The sequence below is a fragment of the Heptranchias perlo genome, chromosome 3, assembly GCF_035084215.1.
Source record: "Heptranchias perlo isolate sHepPer1 chromosome 3, sHepPer1.hap1, whole genome shotgun sequence".
In the NCBI taxonomy this organism is placed as follows: Eukaryota; Metazoa; Chordata; class Chondrichthyes; order Hexanchiformes; family Hexanchidae; genus Heptranchias; species Heptranchias perlo.
The window spans coordinates 17,270,882-17,292,180 of NC_090327.1; the positions used below are offsets into that span (position 1 = coordinate 17,270,882).

The 21,299-nt window shown below is 44.2% G+C and overlaps 1 protein-coding gene across 3 annotated transcripts in view; it reads right to left on the bottom strand.

The window, feature by feature from the left end:
* Window positions 1-13,281: 13,281 nt before the first annotated feature.
* Window positions 13,282-21,299, bottom strand: part of ankrd12 (ankyrin repeat domain 12) — a 213,014-nt gene continuing 204,996 nt past the window's right edge. For all 3 annotated transcript variants that reach the window (XM_067978369.1, XM_067978370.1, XM_067978368.1), the window contains exons 10-13: window positions 20,522-20,620; window positions 17,268-17,411; window positions 17,049-17,144; window positions 13,282-16,245 (exon numbers count right to left, since the gene is read on the bottom strand). In XM_067978369.1, coding sequence (XP_067834470.1) covers window positions 16,060-16,245; window positions 17,049-17,144; window positions 17,268-17,411; window positions 20,522-20,620 — 525 coding nt within the window. In that variant the 3' untranslated portion in view covers window positions 13,282-16,059. The remainder of the gene's footprint in view (window positions 16,246-17,048; window positions 17,145-17,267; window positions 17,412-20,521; window positions 20,621-21,299) is intronic.

Sequence of the window (21,299 nt, forward strand, 5' to 3'; positions counted from 1 at the left end):
ACACAGATACCACCATCACACGAGAGGACACCACCCACCAGGTGCATGGTTCATACTCCTGTGACTCGGCCAACGTTGTCTACCTCATACGTTGCAGGAAAGGATGCCCCAGAGCATGGTACATTGGCGAGACCATGCAGACGCTGCGACAACGGATGAACGGACACCGCGCAACAATCGCCAGACAGGAGGGTTCCCTCCCAGTCGGGGAACACTTCAGCAGTCATGGACATTCATCCACCGACCTTCGGGTAAGTGTACTCCAAGGCGGCCTTCGAGACACACGACAACGCAAAATCGTCGAGCAGAAATTGATAGCCAAGTTCCGCACCCATGAGGACGGCCTCAACCGGGATCTTGGGTTCATGTCACGCTACACGTTACCCCACCAGCGAACAAATGTTATCTGTTTTTAATATAACGGGTCAGTTGCTGTCTTTTCTATGTTTCTACCTCTCTATCTCTTTTTTTTTGTTTGTTGTTTTTTTTTGGTGATTTGTATATTCTGAGACCTTGCAGGTAACACCTGTCTGTCTGCACACTGATTGCCTTGGCAACGGGCAGTTGAAAAAACTGTCTGTAATCACCAAGCATTGTTCTGTGAATTATAAATGCGATTTCATTTCGAGGATTTCATTTCGTTCACCTGAGGAAGGAGGAAGCCTCCGAAAGCTTGTGAATTTAAAATAAAATTGCTGGACTATAACTTGGTGTTTTAAAATTGTTTACAAGTTAGGAGTGTGATGGAATACTGTCCACTTGCCTGGATGAGTGCAGCTCCAACAATCCTATAGAGATTACACAAATTGGGGTTGTATTCTCTAGAGTTGCGAAGGTTAAGGGGTGATCTGATCGAAGTTTATAAGATATTAAGGGGAACAGATAGGGTGGATAGAGAGAAACTATTTCCGCTGGTTGGGGATTTTCGGAGTAAGGGGCAGAGTCTAAAAATTAGAGCCAGACCTTTCAGGAGCGAGATTAGAAAACATTTCTACACACAAAGGGTTGTAGAAGTTTGGAACTCTCTTCCGCAAATGGCAATTGATACTAGCTCAATTGCTAAATTTAAATCTGAGATAGATAGCTTTTTGGCAACCAAAGGTATTAAGGGATATGGGCCAAAGGTGGGTATATGGAGTTAGATCACAGATCAGCCATGATCTTATCAAAGTAACAAAGGCATGGATGAGGTGCTAACTTCCAACCCCATATCCTCTCCATCACCAAGACCACCTACTTCCACCTCCGTAACATCACCCGTCTCCGCTCCTGCCTCAGCTCAACTGCTGCTGAAGTCCTCAACCATGCCTTTGTTACTTCTAGATTTGACTATTCCAATGCTCTCTGGCTGGTCTCCCACTTTCCACCCTCTGTAAACTTGAGCTCATCCAAAACTCTGCTGCCCGTATCCTAACTCGCACCAAGTCCCATTCACCCATCACCTGTGAGCTCGCTGACCTATGTTGGCTCCTGGTCTGGCAATACCTGGATTTTAAAATTCTTATCCTTGTGTTCAAATCCCCTTTAAGTAGCACCTTAAAACCTACCTCTTTGACCAAGCTTTTGGACACCTGTGCTAATATCTCTTTATGTGGCTTGGTGTCAAATTTTGTCTGATAATACTCTTGTGAAGTGCCTTGGGACTTTTTTTTTACTATGTTAAAGGTGCTATATAAATGAAAGTTGTTGTTGCCAAACCTCCAGGATTGTCCTGGAATCTCCAGGAATTAAACATTAATTTCCTGGACACTGCTGCGAGTAACCAGGGAGAAAAATCATCGGAACATTAAAGAAAATTGTGCATTTTTTTCCCACTTTTGTTTAATAGTTATGAAAATATTGGAGATGGGGGGGAAAAAAGGCTGTTTCACTGGGCAGGGCAATTGGAGGAGGGACGTCATGTGATAAAACCTCCAGGCTTACATCCAACCAGAGTTGGCAATCTTAGTTCCATCTGTTAGTGGTTTGCTGTACGCTGCATAACTTTGCTCTGCAACTGGGACAACGAACAGAACCACCATTGGATCAAAGCCTTCAGCATGATGAGGGAGAGGAAACAAAGGACAGAAAGGATGACGAAGAAGTGCGAGAGCTCCAACAGTTGCCTGCAGCCAGAGATCTTTGACAGCAGGTCATTGAAGAGTGTTTCAGTTGAACAGTCCCTGCTTCCCTGCATCAACAGTCATGCCCAACATCTCTACCCAGTCATTCCACCCTCAGATAAACTGCATTCGCCGAAAGACCAATTTTGTTTTTCACATCAACTAACATTGCAGGATCCCAGCTACTTCATGAACGTTCTCTGTGCACAAAGATTTCAAAAAGGATTATAACTGTCATGGCTGATAACACCTCTTAATACTAATTCTCACCCTAGTGAGAGTCTTTAATACCTGTCTTAACAGCAGCAACAAGAGGAACTACAAGATTAAATTATCAAGGAATATAAAAAGAAATAGTAAAGTATTCTACAGACATTATAAATAACAAAAGTAAAATCAGAATAGGGATAGGGCCACTAAAGGATGCACATGATAAACTCACAGGTAATCACTGTGAAATGCCACAAATATTGAATGGTTACTTTGCCTCAGTATTTACCAGGGAGACTAACAGGGTGGCCAGGACATTAGAAGAGATCAAAAAGATATTAAAACACTTAAGATAGGAAGGAGGGACATAATTGATAAACTAATCAATCTCAAGGAGGATAAGACCCCTGGATTGCATCCGTGAATATTAAAAGAAGTTAGGGAGGAGAGAACAGAGGCACTATTAGATATATATAAGATTTCACTAGAGAAAGGAATAGTACCAGAGGACTGGTAGACAGCTAATGTTATTCCTATATTTAAAAAGGGAGAAAGAACAAGCCCAGGGAACTATAGACCAGTTAGCTTAACAACAGTGGTAGGAAAAATAATGGAATCTTTATACAAAGATGTAATTGAAAGACATCTAGAGAACAAAAATATAATAAAGAATAGTCAGCACAGATTTCAGAAGGGAAAGTCATGCTGGACCAGCCTTATTGAATTCTTTAATGAAGCTACAGAAAGAGTACAAGGGTAATGTAGTAGATGTAATATATTTGGATTTTCAAAAGGCCTTCGATAAGGTACCGCATAGTAGACTTGTAGTTATGGTGGACTCAGGGGACAGGTGCAGAATGGATAGCAAGTTGGCTACAAAACAGAAAACAGAGAGTAGGGGCTAAGGGTAGCTACTCAGACAGGCAAAAAGTGGGAAGTGGTGTTCCACAGGGATCGGTGCTGGAACCACTGTTGTTCACAATTTACATTAACGATTTGGATTTGGGAATCGGAAATATAGGGCTCTATTTTAGCACCCGCGATCGGGTGCATTCCTGGTGGGGGGGGCTACGAAAATCGGGGATTTCCGGGGCGGGTCGGGAGCCCGGCTCCAACCCGCCCACTTCCGGGTTTCCCACAGACGCGCTGACATGAGCGCGCAGCCCCCGCATGTGGGACTCCCGCCGACAATTAAAGCCGACGGGGTGCCAAGCTATTTATTTTGGTATTTCAGGTCGTTTACAGATCTGATTAACGAGATATTTTAGGAGGGTTGGGATTTTACAAACAACTGGGACTGTTTCCCGTACTGGGGGAAACACTCCCAATTCAAATGGACGTGTTGCAGCCATCAGCCTGTGGCAGCTGCAAAGGTCCATTTGACAGGTGTGGGGGGGGAGACCCTCACTCATTTCAGGAGGCCACTCTGTCACTTTGGACAAAGTTTGGCCTCCACCACCCTCCTCCTAACAATAAAATTCACCAACTTGCACACTTACCAGAGACATGTATCTACCTTGCGGACCCCCTCAGATGTGCATCTTCCAGATGGGGGCTGCCGTAGCTGCAGTCATGACCTCCTCGGAGGGCGAACAGCATCACCAGCCTCGTCGGCCATGCCGTCCACCTCTGACACGTGGAGCTCCACAACACAGTGCTGTGACACATCCACCTGCACAGCAGGAGGGAGGTCAACCGCAGAGAGAGATGCGTTGGAGAGAGCACTACCCTCGCCACAGGGTCCACAGACTGAGGCTCAGCTTCTTGGACCTCTCTGAGCAGCAGTGCACACGGAGGCTCAGAGTCACTCGACATGTAGTCGTGGACATCTGCAGCCTCCTTCATGGCGAGCTGCTCCCGGCTGGCTCGAGCACCATCTTCTTACCTGTCGCTGTCAAAGTCACCACTGCCCTCAACAACTTCTCCTCCGCATCCTTCCAGAGTGCCACTGGGGACATCGCCGACATCTCTCAGTCATCTGCACAAAAGAGCCCTGCAAATACACCTACACCCACTCTGCAGTGACACAATGGGTGGCATCAGTCGTGGGTCTTCATTGTGATCCTCAGGAAAGGGCATTATTGCACAAACCAGACAGGATTCGCAAAGACGTGGCAGTAGTGGTGAAAATATAATATGTAATGTGAGTTGGTCAGAAATTAAATATAAGTAAAAACCATGACAAACCCTCAAACACCCTTGTGCATCCCCTTCATGCTCATGACACGTTTGCCTTACACTGCCTACTGCACATCTGTGATGCATGCCCTGTGGCTGCAGCACAGGTAGTGGCAGGTTGAGTGAGGCTGACTGTGAAAGAGATGCATGAGAGGGTGAGTATGAGATAGATCCATGAGATTGTATGAGGATTGGATTGAGTGGTAGTGGTGGGGTGAGTACTGGCGAGGTGAGTAAGTGCAGGTAAGATGAGGATGAGGTTTGAGTGGGTGTGAGGGGTGATGTGACAGAGTAGTGTTGGCAGTGCAGAAGGAGATGTGGGGTGGGGGCAGTGATGTGGCAGACAGAGTGTAGGGGAATGAGTAAGTGTACTCACTTCGGCTGACCTACTGAGGTCATTGCAGCGCCTCCTGCACTGTATGCAGGTGCGTGATATGTTGGTGGTGCAGGTGACCTCCTCTGCCACCTCGAGCCAATCCTTCTTGGTGGCAGAGGCAAGCCGCTTCCTCCTGTCCGCCGGGGGGATGATCTCTGTCCTCCCCCTCCTCCTCACCCCATCCAATGATACCTGGAGTGAGGCATCATTAAACCTGGGAGCAGCCTTCCCCCTGGGCTGCTCCATGCTGTAATTTTTGCTATTTGTTGCAGCATCAGTCAGTGGAGGACTACCCCTTTAAATAGAGCTCCTCCAGCTGACAGACCTTACTGCGCATGCGCAGTCCGCCCGCTGCGCAGCTTAGCAGCGGGGAACTCGGAACAAGAGGTAAGTGGATCCAATCAGCCTGCGATTGCGTTCGGTGCAGACTGATTTCACTGGGCGCGTGGGTCGCCCCCCCGCCACCATGATAACATTGGGCCCATAATTTCAAATTTTGCGGACGACACTAAATTGGGGGGTGTAATTAATACAAAGGAAGAATGCATCAAAATGCAAGAGGACATTAATAAACTTGCAGAATGGGCATGTAATCGGCAAATAAATTTCAGTATTGATAAGTGTGAGGTGGTGCATTTTGATAGGAAGAATAAGGAGGCCACATACTGCTTGGATAATAAGAGTCTAAATGGCGTACAGGAGCAAAGGGATCTAGGGGTACAGGTACACAAATCACTAAAAGTAGTGACGCAGATTAATAAGACCATAAAAAAGGCAACTCAAGCACTGAGTTCATTTCTAGAGGGATAGAATTGAAAAGTAAAGAAGTTATGTTAAACTTGTATAGAACCTTGGTTAGACCACACTTGGAGTATTGTGCACAGTTCTGGTCTCCATATTATAAAAATGATATAGAGGCATTGGAGAAGGTGCAAAAACAGATTCACAAGGATGATACCAGAACTGAGAGAATATCCTGATCAGGAAAGGCTGAACAGGCTGGGACTCTATTCTCTAGAAAAGAGCAGGCTGAGGGGTGACCTGATTGAGATCTTTAAGATAATGATAGGGTTTAATAGGGTAGACATAGAGAAAATGTTGCCACTTGTGGGGGAGTCCAAAACTAGAGGTCATAAATATAAATAGTCGCTAATAAATCCAATAAAGAATTCAGGAGAAACTTCTTTCCCCAAAGAGTGGTAAAAATGTATGTTCATACTGTGATATAAAGCAGCTTAGAAATTCATATCTGGCCTTGCCTTACCAAGTGTTTTTGGTCTGCCTTCAAAAAGGTTTAAGAAGCACACATAAGGGTATGTGCAAAGAACTCAAATGTCTCATTTAGATAACAAGGGGGAATGATTATTACACTCTTCGGTTGTATAATTAGATAATGGGCAGAACGTGTACATCCTAAACATAAGATGCTCAGGCTGTTTTCAGGAATGACTAGCACTGCTGTACCCAAGGGAATGTTCATTATTTTCTTTACTTATTTATTTATTTGTGTCTGGCACAAAGTTGCTCCAAGGTCTCAGAGCAGTCAATGATTTTTATGTCTACTTATCAGCCTAGTACTCAGTCCTGTTCTTAACTAGATATTTATTGACCTCTTTTAAAAAAAAATGTTAATTGATACACTAACAACTGCTTCAGCTGGGAGTCTCTTCAACATATCACCACTCTACAAAAAATGCCTTCTTTAAACTTTAGCATTCGGATTAATTTTGCACTGCTGTCCCCTCGTTTTGTGCTCAGAATCCAAGTTATATAGCCTGGTGGTAGATACATTATTCATTCCTCTTAACAGTTTAAACACTTTGATCACGTTTGCTTTTTTATCCCCTAATGAAATAAGTTCAGTTCTGTGAGTTCCTCTTCACAATTTCCAGCCCAAAGTCCTGGAATCGTTCTTGTCACTTTCCCCCGGGCCCTTTCCAATTTCCCTTTTTAAGTAAGGATGCCCAAAATGCATATGCTATTATAAATGTGGCTCACCTCATCACAGAACGGCGTCGAAGAGGAATGGCTTTTCTAAAGCATACATTGTGTGACGCTGCTACAGAGAACTTAACTCGCAGAGAAGGCTAGCAATAAAGAAGGATCAAAGAGCCTGGACAGATACAATTGCAGACGAGCTGAGGATGCTTTCCAAAATAACAGAATGAGGGAAGCATTCGCAGCATTTAAAAGACAGAAACATCAAGACCCCCGTATTTCTGCCTGCTGTCGGATCAAAACGCATAAATGGAGCGACGGAAAAAATATTCAACATCCAAAAGAATAGTTTGGTGGTGCCAGAAAATTTTGTTTTACAGGAAATACCCTCTTCCATATCATTTGTGAATCGTGTGATCGGTGGGAGACCCAGAGCAGACGTCTTGGGAGCTCCACTACTAACTATTATATGACACCAGGTTATAGTCCAACAGTTTTATTTGAAATCACAAGCTTTCGGAGGCTTCCTCCTTCGTCTGACGAAGGAGGAAGCCTCTGAAAGCTTGTGATTTCAAATAAAGCTGTTGGACTATAACCTGGTGTTGTAAGACTCCTTACATTTGTCCACCCCAGTCCATCACAGGCATCTCCACATCATGACTATTATAGCCATTGCCAGTTCAACAAAGTTGCAAATCATCTGTCCAGTTTAATTGAAGACTAAATTATGTCATTATGATGTATGTCGCTTGGGTAATGGACAGTTTTCAAGAATTAAACGTAAACAGGAATTTGCTGGCTGGAATAGAATCAACCTACTGCATTATGAACAAAGGAACTCACCACAAACTTGCATTTTACATGACTGCTTTAGGTATTTTTTTAATATAAAGATTCTTTGAAAAGCAGCCGTTTACCATCCTTAAATTACATTTTTTCTGTGCACACACTAGCGAATCTTCTGTGATGGTGTTCACTATAACGAAATTTAAAAAAATTAGGAAAGCAAAGAGAAGGCATGAAAAATATTGGCAAGTAAAATCAAGGAAAACCCAAAGAAGTTTTATAAACATATTAAGAGTAATTGGATAACTAAGGAAAGAGTAGGGCCTATTAGAGACCAGAAGTAACCTGTGTGTGGAGGCGGAAGATGTTGAGTATGGTTCTTAATGAATATTTTGCGTGTGTCGTCACAAAAGAGAGGGACGATACAGACATTGTAGTTGAGGAGGAGTGTGAAATATTGGATGGGGTAAACATAGTGAGAGAGGAAGTATTAAGGGGATTAGCATCTTTGAAAGTAGATAAATCACTAGGCCCGGATGAAATGTATCTCACCAGGCTGTTAAAAGAAGCAAGGGAGGAAATAGCGGAGGCTCTGACCATCATTTTCCAGTCCTCACCAGATACAGGCGTAGTGCCGGAGGATTGGAGAACTGCTAACATTATACCATTGTTTAAAAAGGGAGCGAAGGATAGACCGTGTAATTACAGGCCAGTCAGTCTAACCTCGATGGTGGGCAAATTATTGGAATCAATTCTGAGGGACAGGATAAACAGTCACTTAGAAAAGCACAGAGTAATCAAGGACAGTCAGCATGGATTTGTTAAAGGTCATGTCTGACTAACTTAATTGAATTTTTTGAGGAGGCAACAGGAGGGTCGATGAGGGTAGCGTATTTGATGTAGTCTACATGGATTTTAGCAAGGCTTTTGACAAGGTCCGACATAGCAGACTGGTCAAAAAAGGACAAGCCCATGGGATCCAAGGGAATGTGGCAAGTTGAATCCAAAATTGGCTCAATGACAGGAAGCAAAGGGTAATGGTCGACGAGTGTTTTTGTAACTGGAAGGCTGTTTCCATTGGAGTTCTGCAGGACTCAGTACTAGGGCCCTTGCTTTTTGTGGTATATATTAATGATTTGGACTTAAATGTAGGGAGCATGATTAAGTTTGCAGATGATACAAAAACTGGCCGTGTGGATGATGGTGAGGAGGAAAGCTATAGACTGCAGGAAGATTATCAATGGACTGGGCAGGTGGGCAGAAAAGTGGCAAATGGAATTCAATCCAGAGAAGTGTGAGGTAATGCATTTGGGGAGGGCAAACAAGGTGAGGTAATACACAATAAATGGGAGGATACTGAGAGGTGTAGAGGAAATGAGGGACCTTGGAGTGCATGTCCACAGATCCCTGAAGGTAGCAGAACAGGTAGATAAGGCGGTTAAGAAGGCATATGGAATACGTTCCTTTATTAGCTGAGGCATAGAATATAAGAGCAGGTAGGTTATGCTAGAACTGTATAAAACACTAGTTAGGGCACAGCTTGAGCATTGTGTACAGTTCTGGTCACCACATTACAGGAAGGATGTGATTGCACTAGAGAGGGTACAGAGATTTACGAGGATGTTACCAGGACTGGAGAATTTTAGCTGAGGAAAGATTGGATAGGCTGGGGTTGTTTTCTTTGGAACAGAGGAGGCTGAGGGGAGATTTAATTGAGGTGTATAAAATTAGGAGGGGGCCTAGATAGAGTGGATAGGAGGGACCTATTTCCCTTAGCAGCCAGGGGGCATAGATTTAAAATAATTGGTAGAAAGATTAGAGGGGAGCTGAGGAAAAATGTTTTCACCCAGAGGGTGGTAAGGGTCTGGAACTCACTGCCTGAAAGGGTGATAAAGGCAGAAACCCTCAACTCATTTAAAAAGTACCTGGATATTCACCTGAAGTGCCAAATCCTACAACGCTGTGGACCAAGTGCTGGGAAGTGGGATTAGGCTGGGTAGCTCTTTTTCGGCCAGCGTGGACACGATGGGCCGAATGGCCTCCTTCTGTGCCATAAATTTTCCATGATTCTAAGCTTTTTAGAAAAAGAAAGGTCCTTTGTACGTTGTGAACGTATTATACTGCAGCCAAACAGTAGACATGTATGCCTTTAAGAATACATGTAATTACATCACATTCCTGAAATGATTGTTTGGGCCAATTTCAGGCCAAGCTGTAAGTCAGAAACCTACCTTTGCATATGAGAAGATCAATTTAGAGGCTGCAGTTATACTGGCTCTGATATTGAGTGTGATACAGGAATTTGGATTAGACGGTGTGATATCTGGGGCTCGATTTTAGGGTCGGGTTACCTGCGGGTTTCCAGCGGGGGGGCCCCGAAAATCCCGATCTCCGATCACGTGACCGGATTCGGACGAAATCCCGGCCACTTCCGGGTACCGCGCTGACGTGCGGGGCTGCACGCGCAAGCCCCGCTGGTGGGAATCCCGCAGGCAATTAAAGCCAGCGGGGTTCCACTTGAGAGCACTTAACTTGCTCGTTGTGGTCAGTTAATGAGCTGAAGCAGCTGTCAAAAGAGGAAGTGTGGGATTTTATGTTCAAAGCAGTCAGTTTCCCACACTGGGGGAAACAGGACCCTTCAAACCAGGCGTGTTGCAGCCAGCAGCCTGTGGCAGGTGCCAAGGTGCGCTCCACGGGGGAGCGCCCTCACCCACGCAGGAGGCCACCGCGTCACATAGGGCAACCCCTGCCCCCCACCACCCCCCGGCCAAGCCAGAGGACAGACCGACACGAAACCGCAGCCCCAGTCCGAGGACCCACACACCTACCCTGCACAACCCCTCAGACCAACACCTGCCAGTTGGGTGGTGTGTGGACACCCTCGGAAGACGAAGAGCATGACCACCACCAGCAGCCTCGCAGTCCACGCCGTCCGCCGCAGAGACGTGGATCCCCCAACACGGTGTGGTTGCACGCCCACCTGCACAGCAGGAGGGAGGGCTACCGCAGAGAGAGACGCGTCGCAGAGGGCACTACCCTCGCCACAGGGTCCACAGACCGAGGCGCAGCTCCCCGGACCTCTCCGAGCAGCAGTGCACAGGGAGGCGCAGATTCGCTCGACATGTAGTCGTGGAGATCTGCAGCCTCTTTCATGCCGAGCTGCTCCTGGCTGGCCCCAGCACCAACTGCTTACCTGTCGCTGGCAAAGTCACCACTGTCCTCCACACCTTCTCCTCCGCATCCTTCCAGGGTGCAGCCGGCTACACCGCCGATGTCTCTCAGTTGTCTGCGCGGACGAGCCCTGCAAATACACCTGCACCTACTCTGCAGTAACACGTGGCATCAGTGGTGGGTCCTCATAGTGATACCCAGGAGCGGGCATTATTGGACACAATGGACAGGATTCGCGGAGACATGGCAGTGGTGGTGTCAATATAATGTGTGCTGTTTGTGGCTCTGAAATTCAATATGGGTAACACCCATGACAAACCCTCAGACACCCTTGTGCACCCCCTTCATGCTGACGAGACGTTTGCCTTACCCTGCCTACTGCACATATGTGATGCATGCCCTGTGGCTGCAGCACAGGTGGTGGCAGGTTGAGTGAGGCTGGCCGTGAGGGAGATGCACGAGAGGGTGAGTATGGGATGGAGCCATGAGATTGTATGAGGATTGGGTCGCGTGTTAGTGGCAGGATGAGTACTGGCGAGGTGAGTAGGTGGAGGTAAGATAAGGATGGGGTGTGAGTGGGCATGAAGGGTGATGTGACAGAATAGTGTTGGCGGTGCCGAAGGAGATTTGGGGTGGGGGCAGTGTTGTGGCAGACGGAGTGTAGGGGAAAGACTTTGTGTTCTCACTGTGGCTGACCTACTGCGGTCATTGCAGCGCCTCCTGCACTGTATGCAGGTGGGCGATATGTTGGTGGCGCAGGTGACCCCCTCTGCCACCTCGAGCCAGGCCTTCTTGGTGGCAGAGGCAGGCCGCTTCATCCCGCCCGCCGGGGGGAAGATCTGTGTCCTCCCCCTCCTCCTCACCCCATCTGATGATACCTGGGGTGAGGCATCATTAAACTGGGAGCAGCCTTCCCCCTGGGCTGCTCCATGCTGCAATTTGTCCCATTGGTTGCAGCATCTGTCAGTGGAGGACTGCCCCTTTAACTAGAGAGCCTCCAGCTGACAGATCGTACTGCGCATGCGCAGCCCGCCCGACGCGCAGGCCAGCGCCGTGGACCCCGGAGGAGCAGGTAATTGGATCCTATTAGTGGATTGCCTGCTACGATCGCGTGGGCAACGCACTAATTTCGCCGTTCGCGTTTTCGACGCTCCCGGAGGACCACCCGCTGGGAACCCGCAGGCCTGCTAAATTCGAGCCCCTGGTGTATTGACATCCTTATTTTAATATATTACTGGATTCATCTACTGTAGCGCTGTTTAGCTGAGTCAGACATGAAAAACATACCATGTAGAAATCCTGAGATCCATTTAGAGGGATGGAGCTCCCACCTGCTGCTGTGTCTGTCTCCGACTCTGTCCCAAATCCCAGGAATGGAATCATTTACATAATCAGGGCAAATGCTCATTCTTGTATCGGCACAAGAGAAACATCCACCCCACGGAAGCAACCAAATGTCTGAGTGGCACCTGCCACGTTGGGCTTTGGGCTGCCTCTATCAGGACAAAAACAAAGGGCAGCAAGTATAAATATTTTTTTATTGGGCTGCTTTATAGCACACAGAAATGGCAACCAATTCTCCTAGGCTTGAATGCCATTTTGCTTTGCATACTCAGGCCCTACTTAAGGTCCAGGATGGGACCTACATCTGCTTTCAGCGGACTGAGATTCCATTGGGCCTATCAGGGGTGCCTCAGCTGGATTTCCTGGGGAAACTAGGGAATACCCTGACATATCTCCAGAATGATGGGAGTGATATAACAAGGGTGGGCAGAAGTGCCTGCCCCTGGAGTGCAATTTTGTTGGTTTCAATGAATAGACTGGAAAGCTTGCAAATCTGATTTTCACTCCAAATTATGGTCCCCTCATCAGAATCACACCCCTCCTGATACATAGAATTGCAGAGCTAATGTATAATTCTGATGCAAAAATGCAAGTGTCTGTCTCTTTAACAGAATTACTGTCAAGTAAAAAATGGATTTATGTGGAGGTTAATTACAAGACTGCTGTTGGTAAATAAATTCCTGCAGATGCCAATTAAGAGATTATAGATATTTTGAAATAAAAACAGAAAATGCTGGAAACACCCAGCAGGTCTTAAATGGAAAATAGAAGATGGTTAAATGGCTGAAAATGTTAAGATAGGTGGTTGAAGGAAGTGGAATAAAGGGAAATGGAACAGACACTTGGGATTAGGGCTACTGCTAGTGGAGGATAAACACACATCATGACTGGTTGGGTCAAATGGCCTGTTACCATCTTGTAATTTCTATGCAAAACATTTATATTTATTAGAAAGAGATTTAAGATTTACAGAACATAAAGTCCAACTTAAGAGGAGACTTTTTGGCCCATCAAGCCTGTGTATGATTATTCTATCATGGATATTGGCTCCCCATCTTTAAGTGCAGTTAAAAAGTATTCTTCCCACTAAAACAAATAGGAATTGGTTATTTCCAGTTCAAAAGCAGACAACGAAACAATCTCCATTTCACTTGAACAGCCACAGACACAACTCCATTTAATTAACATGACCATTAAAATTTATTTAACAATATATTTACATGTATTTACATATTAATCAACAGGTAAATATTAAAATAAACAATTTACACTTTTAGAACTATAATTCAAAAAGCATTTGTGCTGAAAAAATAGGTTCTGCTGCAGATTTTTCTTCAGGGTGTGGGGAAAGAGTGGGAGGAGAGGAACAGGACACAGAAGATAACCTGGTAATGCATGCATTGCATCGTAATTGTAATCTTGAACAGTTGCTGCAATGTAAAAAAGCAAACCCAAACACATGCTCTAACAAACAAGGTCAAACCACATCACACTACAATCAATATAAAACCAACTATCAATTGCAACTTTGGTCCATTGAAACATTAGACAATTAATGGGCTATACAATCAAAATAACTATATAATTTCCTTTATACATATTTTAAACAATATTGTTAAATACAATGTTATTTACATCTGCGCAATGATATGTATAAAATAACTTATTTTTATAAAAAGACAAAATAATACATCTGTGCAGAATTTCCCCCCACCCCAAAAAAACAAACAAGACATTCTGTACAGTATTTAAGATCAGAACAGATAACTGTGAAATGAAAAAGATGGACTAAATTTTTTTTTTTTACTAACTTGTCTATTCTTTTTTAAATTGAAATAAGTCTTATTCAGAGTACAGTGCTTGCCTCTTCATGGCAGTAAAACAATAAAAGCCCCAAGGTTTATTTTGTTAGGGTACAACTGCTCGTTAGGAAATAGAACAGATTCTAGCTACAACGTACTACTTGGGAGCCAGCCAAATACAGTGAGGGACATGGTCTAAGAATCATAGGAAGGTGAGGGAGAGGGAAAAGGAGTGGAAAATCAGCATGTCTATAAAGCTGCTTTTATATTGCTTTAGTTCCCTGGTAATCCCACTGGCTCCCGACATGTAGGTCTTGTGCAGCTGATGGCAACACCAAAGCAAACACATTGGATTCATCAAGACCAATGACTTAACACTTTTTTTTTTAAGATCGGGGCCTTCCCAGCTGCCGGCTTTATCAAATGCAGTAAATTTACTTTGGTGCTGCTGCTGGCTTCTCAAGACCTATGTGTTGGGAACTGGTGGTTCTACTTCAGTGCTAAACCAATATAAAGACAGCTTTTAAAGTATCCCTGTCTGCTCTCTCACAGCCACTTCATTCTCTTTGGTGAGAACAATATGGCTGACGAAACATCAAGGCCACTCTTTCCTTAACTCATACTGAGGTACGTTTGAGCAGTACGGCAAGCTCTATATTTTGGCTCAGTTTTTCCCCCTTTCTTCTCAGGATTAAACAGCTGAGAATGGCAAACCTGCATAGCTTCCCTATCCCAACCCACCTTCCAGCCAGAAGCCAGAGTCAAGATCAGAATTTGAACTTGTGCCTTGCAGTTAATGGTCATATGATCTAAACTTGTAGCTGCTGGGATAATATTTTTATAAAACAGTGTGATACTGAACAAAGCAGCAGCAGCACAGCAAGATATTGAATACAGCTGGGAGAATGTTTTGCTTTAAATCACAAAGTTTGTGCAACCATCACTGCAAAGAGAATTGGTGAACTGAGTGAATAATGAACATCTATAGCAGAGCTGGTAGCTCAAGAAAAGGTGTGTCCAACCTGTAGTCCTCAGGCTACATGTGGCTCCTGAACCCTAGCAACTTAGTCCCATTTGTGTTTTTTGGTGGTTTGTCCTGTCTGAGTTTTGAGAGCCTGGAAGTTTGGAAGGGGTTGTTCTCACCACTGCTGTCTGACTCATAGATACATTCTAACACTTGATCTGTTAATATCAGCAACTTGAGATACAAGAAAATTAGTAGGAACACAGATTTAAACTTTCTTAGAGCTTCCCCACCCAAGGTTCCTCCGTATGCACATACGTGGCCCACAAAGACAAATGCTTGGACACCCCAGGTTTAAGAGACCTGGAAAGTGTTTTTTTTTAAAAAGTAAGTTGATGAAAGGAGTCTGAAGTGCTCAAAACGATAAGGTGAATAATTTTAACAAAGTGCAAGCATGTAAACAGAAAAAGTTTTTAAATACCATTAAATTTTGAAATATTTACGAAACTAGCAAGTGCCTCTTAATGCAGTAGTTTTTGTTTTGAATGGAGGGAAATAGATACAGTAATGTAAAGTATGGTATTTTCTTTGAAATTAGATTCACAAATTTAGGCTCTTGTTAGAATGCTATCCAAAAACAGATCTCTATATTTGAAGATGAAAGGCCTATGGTTTTAGGAGCCAATGTGTAATATTATAAATGAGGCAGCACTCTACCTGTGAGTGCTAAGGTGAGGTTCTACTGTACCATGAATTCCTTCTTGGGGGATAGAGTATCACTTGTCTATGCCCCTATCACCTTGCAGCTGCCAGCGCTGCTGGTATGAACATAATGTAGCATATGCAGCAAATGCCCCCATCTTGTAAACTTTAAAGTACAGGCAGATATTAAGAGTGAATGATATCTATTTATCAGCTATGACTGTTATACTACTGAAATACAGTAGTGGTTTCTGGTAAACAGTGATGGGAAGTCACAGTGCGTTAGTGCTGAATCTCACATCATTATGCAGGGATGGTACTGCACCTTTGTTGCCACAAGCACTAGTATCCTCGATTCCTCACCTATCTTCAAAGTGCTCTGGAGCCAAATACACAAGCCTGTCTGTAACTGTCCAGTATCATTCAGCAGTGACTGTAACTAAATCTTATATGCACTTGCTTAAAACCTCCAAAACACATGCACAATCATATTGGTGTCAAGTCAAAGTCATCATTGACATCAACAAGAGGGATGTAAAATTCGGGAATCTCAAAGATGCTCAAAGATTTGTGTGAAGAAGGATCAAGCTCTTGTAGTTTAAGCTGCCACTCTAATCTTTGCACTGCATTCATTGCTGCGGCTTCGTGCTGCTGTCTCATAAGAAGGCATGTCTGTAATGGATTAATAAAAAGTGTTAATTGCAAGGCGAAATTAAAAGGCAACATTTAGAGTACTCAATTAACCAAAGCCTTTTACTTAAATACTGCATTTTCAAATTTCTTAAAATATGAAATGTTCTGGAAAGACAAGGTTATTTTAGTTTTGAATTTTGTTCAACTGTCATATCCTTAAATAAAATGTACCAAGGGTCTATAAATCCTCACTGTTCCCATTCTCTACATATAAACGTTCCCTCTAGACCCATACCCCCAAAATATATAGATCTGTCTCTGCTTTTGTTTTTCAAAAATATGAACATGAAGTGAAGACCGAGTAAAAAGGAATGTGAACCGAGCAGTCAAGGCTCAGTGGACAGTGGAGCTCCAATGGAACTTTTAAGAACAAAAACTCAAGATGATTGATAGTTTTGCAGTATGCTGCACAAACACTCTGCGCTATAGGGTGGTAGAAGGCAGGTCTTCATGATCCTCCAGAGTTCCAATCTCAACAATGTTTAACAGTAACCAATAATCAGAAATCAGAAATCAGAAATAGGGCCTTCTCCACAGGGGGAAGGAAGGAAAACTGGAATGAGCTCCAAGTGGCCAGTTACACAGCAGTATAAATGATGGAATAATGAACCAGAAGACAAATCTATAGCTAATGACTACTGTAATTAAAGTTTTATATGGCTTTCAAAAAAAAATACTATTCATCCATTATTAATTACCAACCAATAGAATGTGGGTACAATGGATATTCATTATTGTGTATTTATTATACTTTATTTAAATATCTCCTGTTGGAAACTTACCTTTAATTTGTCAAACTTATCATCTACATCCTGCAACCAGGACATAAATTGACGTGCATTGAATCGATCCCTCACCGACGTTTTGTTTTCATCACCCTAAAGCAAAGATTTTACAATGGTAATTTGAAAAACAACTTTTCAAGAACATTTAATCAAAACATTCTTCAATGTTAATTCACATAAAGATAAATCTATTTCAAGCAAAAGTCCAATTTTCACCTGAGGGTCCTGAGGCATATTGTAAACTTCTGCATCCAGAAGCACAGTGCAGGCACTAAAAGGCAAAGTCTGATTTGCAAGTGTCCTAGCTGCACGGTAATGGACTCTCAGAACTTCCTGCTCATTTGACATTATGAGCTTTTCCTGAAAGGAAACAAAGAATACATTCAAAACAAGGAAAGTGATGTAACTGCTCCCCCAGTAATGTAATTATATACATTTTAACCGTGTATCTTGCAATACCAATAAGCTCTTGCAATTTCAACCAGCATTCGAGTAGTTAGAAAGTCTCCATGATGCAAATATTTGAATTAATCCAGCATCTGACAAGAGGAATTTGCCTCTAGGCTTCGTTAAAAACTTAATGAATTCACAAGTTTATTTCAGACAGATGTAAGCAGGTATGGTTTCTAGCTCGCCTACATAAAGTATTCTCATGGCATCAGGTCAAACATGGGCAAGGAAACCTCCTGTTGATTACCACCTACCGTCCTCCCTCAGATGAAGAATCAATCCTCCTCCATGTTGAGCACCATTTGGAGGAAGCACTAAGGGTAACAAGGGCACAGAATGTACTCTGGGTGGGGGGCTTCAATGTCCATCACCAAGAGTGGCTCAGTAGCACCACTACTGACTGAGCTGGCCGAGTCCTGAAGGACATAGCTGCCAGACTGGGCCTGCGGCAGGTAGTGAACAAACCAACATGAGGGAAAAACCGACTTGACCTTGTCCTCACCAATCTACCTGTCGCAGATGAGTCTGTCCAAGAAAGTATTGGTAGGAGTGACCACCACACAGTCCTTGAGAAGACAAAGTCCCGCCTTCACACTGAGCACATCATCCAACGTGTTGTGTGACACTACCACCGTGCTAAATGGGATAGATTCAGAACAGATCTAGCAGCTCAAAACTGGGCATCCATGAGGTGCTGTGGGCCATCAGCAGCAGCAGAATTGTATTCCAGCACAATCTGTAACCTCATGGTCCGGCATATTCCTCACTCTACCATTACCAACAAGCCAGGGGATCAATAGTGGTTCAAAGAGAAGTGTAGAAGAACATGCCAGGAGCAGCACCAGGCGTACCTAAAAATGAGGTGCCAACCTGGTGAAGCTATAACACAGGACTACATGCTAAACAGCGAAAGCAACAAGCTATAGACAGAGCTAAGCGATTCCACAACCAAAGGATCAGATCAAAGCTCTGCAGTCCTTCCATATCCAGTTGTGAATGGTGGTGGACAATTCAACAACTAACAGGAGGAGGAGGCTCTGTAAACATCCCCTTCCTCAATGATGGCAGAGTCCAGCACGTGAGTGCAAAAGACAAGGCGTTTGCAACCATCTTCAGCCAGAAGTGCTGAGTGGATGATCCATCTCGGCCTCCTCCCGATATCCCTACCATCACAGAAGCCAGTCTTCAGCCAATTCGATTCACTCCACGTGATATCAGGAAACAGCTGAGTGCAACGGATACAACAAAGGCTATGGGCCCCAACAACATCCCAGCTATGGTGCTGAAGACTTGTGCTCCAGAACTAGCCACGCCTCTAGACAAACAGTTCCAGTACAGCTACAAAACTGGCATCTACCAGACAATGTGGAAAATTGCCCAGGTATGTCCTGTCCACAAAAAGCAGGACAAATCCAATCCGGCCAATTACTGCTCCATCAGTCTACTCTCAATCATCAGCAAAGTGATGGAATGTGAATCGACAGTGCTATCAAGCGGCACTTATTCACCAATAACTTGCTCACCGATGCTCAGTTTGGGTTCCGTCAGGACCATTCGGCTCCAGACCTCATTAGAGCCTTGGTCCAAACATGGACAAAAGAGCTGAATTCCAGAGGTGAGGTGAGAGTGACTGCCCTTGACATCAAGGCAGCATTTGACTGAGTGTGGCACAAAGGAGCCCTAGTAAAATTGAAGTCAATGGGAATCGGTGGGAAAACTCTCCAGTGACTGGAGTAATACCTAGCACAAAGGAAGATGGTAGTGGTTGTTGGAAGCCAACCATCTCAGCCCCAGGACATTGCTGCAAGAGTTCCTCGGGGTAGTGTCCTGGGATCCAACCATCTTCAGCTGCTTCATCAATGACCTTCCCTCCATCATGTCAGAAATGGGGATAATCGCTGATGTTCAGTTCCATTCGCAACCCCTCAGATAATGAAGCAGTCTGTGCTCGCATGCAGCAAGACCTGGACAACATCCAGGCATGGGCTCATGAGTGGCAAGTAACATTCGCGCCAGACAAGTGCCAGGCAATGACCATCTCTAACAAGGGAGAGTCTAACCACCTCCCCTTGACATTCAATGGCATTACCATAGTCGAATCCCCCACCATCTACATCCTTGGGGTCACCACTGACCAGAAACTTAACTGGACCAGCCACATAAATACTGTGGCTACAAGAGCAGGTCAGAGGCTTTGTATTCTGCGGCGAATGACTCACCTCCTGACTCCCCAAAGCCTTTCCACCATTTACAAGGCACAAGTCAGGAGTGTGATGGAATACTCTCCACTTGCCTGGATGAGTGCAGCTCCAACAACACTCAAGAAGCTCGACACCATCTAGGACAAAGCAGCCCACTTGATTGGCACCCCATCCACCACCCTAAACATTCACTCCCTTCACCACCGGCGCACCGTGGCTGCAGTGTATATCATCTACAGGATGCACTGCAGCAACTCGCCAAGGATTCTTCGACAGCACCCCCCAAACACGCGACCTCTACCACCTAGAAGGACAAGGGCAGCAGGCATGTGGGAACACCACCACCTGCACGGTCCCCTCCAAGTCACACACCATCCCGACTTGGAAATATATCGCCCTTCCTTCATCGTTGCTGGGTCAAAATCCTGGAACTCCCTACCCAACAGCACTTTGAGAGAACCTTCACCACATGGACTGCAGTGGTTCAAGAAGGCGTCTCACCACCACCTTCTCAAGGGCAATTAGGGATGGGCAACAAATGCTGGCCTTGCCAGCGACGCCCACATCCCCTGAACGAATGAAAAAAGTCAAATGTTTAGAACGCTGAGGAAATCTGTACAAATGCTGTCACATGTTCAGAAGGACTTTAAATATTTAAGAATATGGTTTCAAGGCCATCCTTTGGTAGGTTCTAAGGTAATGTGGTTTATGGCCGGCTCTCCAACAACAGGTTATAGTGATGGGTTTTAAATCTGTATCATTTAAGGCAAGAAAGTTTCAATGCCCAAAAACACACTCCTTTTAAAAAGAAAATTGTACCCGTTCAATACTATGCTGTAATCGAAGCTTCATTCGAATAACTTCCTGCTGCCTGAAGAGTTCTTTCAGTGCTTCAGACAATGATGGAGGAGGAGTTATCTAAAAAAAATACAACATAGCAGTAGTGATCAATATTAATACAAGTGTTGCAACTCAAAACCATTTTATCAGCTCATGCTGGTAAAATTCACCAGAAATAATGTAACACTTTTGTTACTCTTCTCGCAACTGATAAATCATATACCTTGAGAATTTGGCCTCACTAGATTTAACACTCATTGCAAATACCAGAAACTGGACAAAATATTCTACATCTAAATCTAAACATTATGAAGGGAAATATCTGGTTCTACAGCAGCATTCTCCTGCTCACCTATTGTAACAGTGTTTTCTCTCTTAAAACTGCTGGATACATCCTGGGACCCAAGATGTATAAAAATCCACGTGCGTGACCTCATCAAGTCTGACTCCAGTTGCATCATTAATAGGAAGGCTGGGTTGCTGACCGAATCGCCACTCAATGTCACTGAAGATCTCAGTTTACGTGTGGGATTATCATGTGACATTTTATTAGAATGCATTGTATTTTCCCTTTAAAGTGAAATACTTCAATTCTGTTAGCAGACTTCATAGTTACACTATCTAGACACTTGTGATAAAACACAACATTGGATCTATTTCATGCCTTTCGAGATAAATGTCTCAAGGAGTTAAACATCTTTTTGTTAATTTGCAAACTATAAAGCGATATCTAAATTTGAAATTATTATAGTGAATG